We start from the raw sequence: 6,000 nt of genomic DNA, 5'->3' as shown, positions 1-6,000 counted from the left end.
GCAGTGGGAGGAGAAGGAGAAGAAGAAGAAGAAGAAGAAGAAGAACGGGCTCACGGGCTGTGGGGGGGTGACGGACGGACGGGGCGAGCGTTTTTGTTCCGCTGGTGGATCCAGCTTGAACGGTGAGCAGGAGGAACACCACCCCGAAGCAGAGAAGCCCGACCCGCACCAGCCAGCCACGGACGGACAGAGCCCGGAGGAGGAGAGGCTCATTCGGGATCCGAACTAAGGAGCTTTTGTTTCTCTCTCAACTCCTGCGGGTTTGGGGCTCCAGCAGCGGCGGAGGAGACGATCCCTCTCGCCCAGGGAAGAGGCTGGAAGTCGGGGACGCTTCCAGCCTGAAGGGCCGGGCGCCGTGGAGATTGAGCATCGGGACTTTGGTGAACCCTTTGTGGCTCAGTGGATGGGATGGAGCCGGGACCATCTGGCGCTGGTGGGTTCGGTTCTTTTAAGTTGTTTGTGAAGCTTTTGAAATGATACAATGTTTACCCGTGATATTATTGCTACACAGATTGTATCACTCTATAATAATACACTCTAACGTTCCACATTGTTTCCTTATGGAATGATACATTGTAACGTTCCATTTAGAATGTGCATTGCTAGATGATACCTGGAAATGAATGTATTTGGTTGCAGTGTAGGATATCTGATCTGTGCATAAGGGGGAAATGATGAGAGATTGTCCCAGGTCAGGGGTCGTGGGAAGACATGAGGTTGAAGCCCGCCTTCAGCAGATGCAGAAGGGGAAAGTGACCCCAGGGGTCTTTATTGATCCTGCTAAAATATGGCTCAGGCCAATGTTACCAATTTCACTTCCATTAACAGTATAAATGGACAAGACTGTACAGCTTATGACCAGATAAATGATTTATATTAGGAGGGATAAAAGCAGCCTGGCAGCTGCAGTGGGTTTTGGGAATATGATTTGATTATTTTTTTTCAGAAACATTCGGTTGATAAATTATTCACCGTTTCAAAGAAGGGCATCTTTAAATGCAGATGAAGGAAGTTGTCAGTTTGACTCACAAGATGTTGCATTGGATGTGTAAAGCTGTGTGCAAAATGGTGTTTTAGTTCAGAGTTTCTGGTGAATGTGAAAAAAATAGGAAATGTAAGGAAACTGTAAAATCACAATTCTGAAAAATTCCAGGTCATAGTTTTCATGTTTCTTTTTACAGTTCTGTATGTTAAAGAGTTTACTTGGAGATCAAACTTTCTTAAATCTGAGCCTGCAAGCATTTACAAATTAACTTTTTTTTTTTTTTTGGATTAATTTGAAATTATTTTTTCAGGAATGGATTTAATCATTTTCATTTTCCGATTCTCCTTTTTTTTTTTTTAGCCAATTTTTGTGGTATTTAATGCATTAAAGCTGAGTCTGTAATTGTTCAGTGTTGAAATACATACTTCTAGCCCAGTTTAATATACAGAGGCATTTGTATGTTGAAACTGTGACTTTGTGACATTTTTAGAACATTGTTTTGTTTTGTTTTTTATCATCATGGTCCATTCAAGTCCTCCTGGGAAGTTCGTATTTTAGAGTTGGGAAGTCGTGTTTACAAAATCTGGTGCGTTCAAGTCACTTTCGTCAGAGCAAGATGGCGGTGTACCTTCTCTTAATTAACTACACAAAAATACAGCAAGGTTTTTAAAGGCACACTATGCAGTTTCCTTTTTTCTCAAACAGCGCCCCCTAGAGTCGCTGTGGAGTACTTGTATTTAAAGTTACTGTCGTAAACACCACTCACGCAGAGCCGTCTCTGCACTCTTCCGACCGCGTTTTCTTCGTCGACTCTGCCATGATTCACGTCTGAAATGCGCGCTAGTGTCTTCCATAGAGGCTGCTTCATATGTTGTTGATGTATGTGACGTCGTGCCGTGAAGCAAGTCGTGATTCTCACGAGATTTGTCGGGGCGCCACCTCTCAAACCTGCATTGCTGGTTTTGCCGCTTTGTTATCAGGATGATTCGCCCTACTACGAGTTCGTTTACCATCGAAATGATTTCGAAGCTGTTATATTAAGGTACAGATCTTGCATAGTGTGCCTTTAAAAACTCTACTTATAGAAAATCAAGAACAAAGAATGTGCATCAGGTGTGTTTTGCTTTAGGTTCATTTATGAAGCCACCGTAAACTTTATAGTTACATTTTATATTGTTATATTAAAATGCTATAGTGTGTTGTAAAAAACAAAAACAAAAACCCTGACAATGTCACCGCTAAATACCGAAGTATAGTGGATTTCCATCATGTTTCTCACTGACACGCGTAGTCATGGGCGTAAAGAAAATCCCGAGCTTCCCACTCATATTTACGTCTTTGTGGTGGCACTCGTGAGCGTTCAAATCATAAAATACGATATTTCTGACATGACTTGTTGACTGCGCCACACAACACTGTTGAATTGACTCAACCAATAGTGTGGGACTATCTTCTTCTGTCTGACCAATGGCAGGCGGGCTTGTGAAGCTTGTTTGAAAACAAACTTTAGTTTTGCAATTCATTTTGGTGATGCTAGTGAAAGTTGTATCCCTTACAATGAATGAACTTTTGTCATTGCAATATCTTTTCAGTACCTCATTTTAAAATGATAGCTTTGGTCTTGTATAATGGCATCGGCCATTGAAAAGCCCAGATTGCAAGACCAAAACGTCTTGATTTTGTAGTTTTTCTGACACTGAGAGTGGCCTGTATTAATGAGCGGCAGGGGAAGGGTCACACACTGGCCAGGTGGCGTCTCTGTGGATCGTACACACTTCAGTGCATTATGCTCTTGAGCCCTCAACAGCAGGACATCTGGGACTCCAGACCAGCGCTAACCCAGTCAGCACCATGCCAAAACACTGCTTCTGTTTCTGTGTCACGGTTCTGCTCACATCTGCTTTCTTTGCTATGGCCAAATGTTTTTTTTGTGTGTGCCTTTTGACAATATTCAAATATATGGGAACACTTTTCAATAAAGTTCCATTTGTTAACATGAACTAAGCATTTATTAATCTTAGTAAATGTCAACATTTACTAATACATTATTAAAGTCAAATGTTATATCTGTTTATATTATGTAGTGGACCTGAGACAATATAAACGAACAACAAAAACTAACAAATACTCTAACAGAAGTCTTGCTCATTGTCAGTTTAATGCATTAACTAACATTAACAAATGGGAACTTATTGTAAAGTGTTACCATCTTTATATTCATGCATTTGCTCTGAAATGGCTTTAAAAAGTTTATTTTTCAGTGAGAAGAACCATAATTTAGTTAAAAATCAATGTCTTCCACTGCTTCAACATTTTCAACATCAACATTTTGTCATTTCTTTTTTTAAATTGGTAAATAAAAAATGGCACGCGGAAACAAAATAAGTGGTAAATTAAGAGTTTTAAGTTTTGATTCATTGAAATCAACTGATGCACAGAAATGAATCTAAAGTTCCAACTCTAACAAAGTTTTGCTTAAATTGCATTAAAATAACTTTATATTCCCAGCAGAATAATATAGTAAATATAATTGCTTTTAGTAAATATAATGGGCAAATATAAACTGCACATTATTCATAATGATGCTTAGATTTATATTAGCAGCAAGTATATCATCTATGCATCTATATCTCTATATATATCATCCATCCCTAGAAGAGAGCTGCCATTGTTTACTGGTTTCTTGAGATCTGGCTCCAGTTCTAGCCATCTGCTGCTGCTTGCGTTTGCACTGGTGTAAGAACATGCTCAGCAACATTGATCAGGACTTTAGCGGAGTATATCTCCTCAACAAGAGAAAAGCGTGCGAGAGTTTTCCGAAGCGCTCTTAAATCATAGGCGAGCTATAAAGTTGGCCGTGCGGGATAAGATTGATGACCTTGTCTCGGTGTAATGTTGAGGTGCTCGCTGGCACTATACGATGAATAAGGCGAAGGTCCGGCTCTCCCCAAACCCCCACGTAAGCCTGGGTCTCCTGATCTCCATGACAATGTGTGTTGCTCCTCTGTTGCTATGGTGAGGCTGGGAATGTTTTGGGGCCCCTGTGTTTGTGTGTGCTGATGTGGCTCCTCTCCTCTCCTTCCCCCCGGTGTGAAGAGGAGGGCAGCTGGGGTCTTTGTTATGATGGAGGGAGTGTTCGTCATGGACAGAGAGGTTAAAGGCGTCAACTCATTAGACTAGCGCTATGCAGATTTGGACTTTGGACATCAACATGCTAACAAAACTGTTTTTTATATGCAAGTACACAAAATGTTGGCGTGTGTAATTTCTGTGCCAGTATAGCATCACCAAACTGAACTGTTTTTTTTAAGCAGGTTTCCCAAATATTCCCTTCACTGCCATTGGTTGATTCAGTGTTGTTGTGTCGAGTTGGTCGATGTGCTCAAACAGATCACGGTTTTGAAAGCGTCACAGTGTCAAGCTATAGAATGACTTATTATTGTCTGTCTCAACACAACTCTCAAAATGGGATAGATGAAAGTATCGTAACATGAAGAAATATTCATGCCAATTTTAAAATCAAACATTGAAACGCTTGAAAAGTTGAAAAGCTGCACAGACATAAGCAGTTTTTGTTGTACCAAAGCTATTACAAATTCTTCATGTTTATTGAAATATAGATGAAATAACATATAAATATTAGATGGGAAAACGTTTCCTTGGCAGTTAACTGAAATTAAATAGATTTAAGTTGAATTACTAAAACTAAAACTGAAAAAAATATTTAAATGAGAAGAAAGTTAAATAAAAAAACTAATAAAAATGACAAAAGCACATAGCAAAATTACTAAACAATGAATTGAAATTGAAACTGAAAATATAGAAATAAAAACTAATTAAAAATATTAACAAATGCTACAATATTAATACTAAAATAACACCAGACCCAAAAATATTCAAAATTATTAACATGACACAGACTCAATAGGAAAATCAACAATTTTGCAAACAGATCAATGTTTTGAAAGCATCACAGTGTCAAGCTATAGAATGACTTATTATTGACTGTCTCAACTTATCAAAAGTTGAAAGTATCTCAACATGAAAAAATTACCCATGCCAATTTTGTCAATCAAACTTTGAAATGCATTAAAGTTACCATGCCTGCACAGACATGCAGTTTTTGTTATTACAAAGCTATTAAAAATCATTCATGTTTATTGAAATATAGCTATATAAATATTAGATGAAAAACTTTAACTTAGAAAACGTTTCCTTGGCGGTTAACTGAAATTAAGTACATTTAAGTTGAATTACTAAAAATAAAACTGAAATAAATATTTAAACCAGAAAAAAGATAAATAGTAAAAAACTAATAAAAATGACAAAAGCGCATAGCAAAATTACTAAACAATAAATTTAAATTTAAACTGAAAATATAGAAATAAAAGCTAATTAAAAATATTAACAAATACTACAATATTAATACTAAAATAACAGCAGACCCAACAATATTAATAGACACAGACTCAATAGGAAAATCAACAATTTTGGTTTCTAAACGTCTCTTTAATTGTAAATGTGTCATGCTCTCTGCAGCCAGTGATTTACCTTTGGAACAAACCGTGTTTATTCTCATTGTAAATGTATTTTCTTTGATCTTGTGTAGATGTTTATAGTTTTTGAGGGTGAGGGCGGGTGACGCAACTGTTGACATCTGTCCAATTGGACTAGCAAAGTGACAAATACATTTCCAGTAAAACAACGTAGAGTTTGATTGGACACAGAACCTTTGACAACAGCAACAACAACAGCTTTTCTTCTCCATTTTAAATGTTGATCAGTATTTTTGGTTATATGGTTAGTTTTATGCAGGGCTGGACATTAACTTTTTTGCCCACCAGCCACTGTGGCTAGTGGTTTTATGTGACTAGTCACTCAGCATTTTCACTGGTCACAGTTTTGACATCAAAACCATGGGAAAAACTGCCATATATATAGATATTTTTAATATTATCTCATCATTTTGCAGCATGTATACTAGGCTGCGGTCACTTAAAGACCCGAAACACAGA

General features: G+C 37.7%; 1 protein-coding gene across 1 annotated transcript in view; it reads left to right on the top strand.

Annotated features, from left to right (window-relative positions):
- The window catches only part of ago1 (argonaute RISC component 1), a 41,355-nt gene continuing 35,355 nt past the window's right edge, over positions 1-6,000 (top strand). Inside the window, exon 1 of the mRNA XM_084088970.1 lies at positions 1-433. Coding sequence (XP_083945096.1) covers positions 409-433 — 25 coding nt within the window. The 5' untranslated portion in view covers positions 1-408. The remainder of the gene's footprint in view (positions 434-6,000) is intronic.

This window comes from Abramis brama, assembly GCF_963993115.1.
Source record: "Abramis brama genome assembly, chromosome: 17".
Lineage (NCBI taxonomy): Eukaryota > Metazoa > Chordata > Actinopteri > Cypriniformes > Leuciscidae > Abramis > Abramis brama.
Note: the sequence above shows the minus strand (reverse complement) of the source record. Positions and strands in the feature narration are given on the sequence as shown.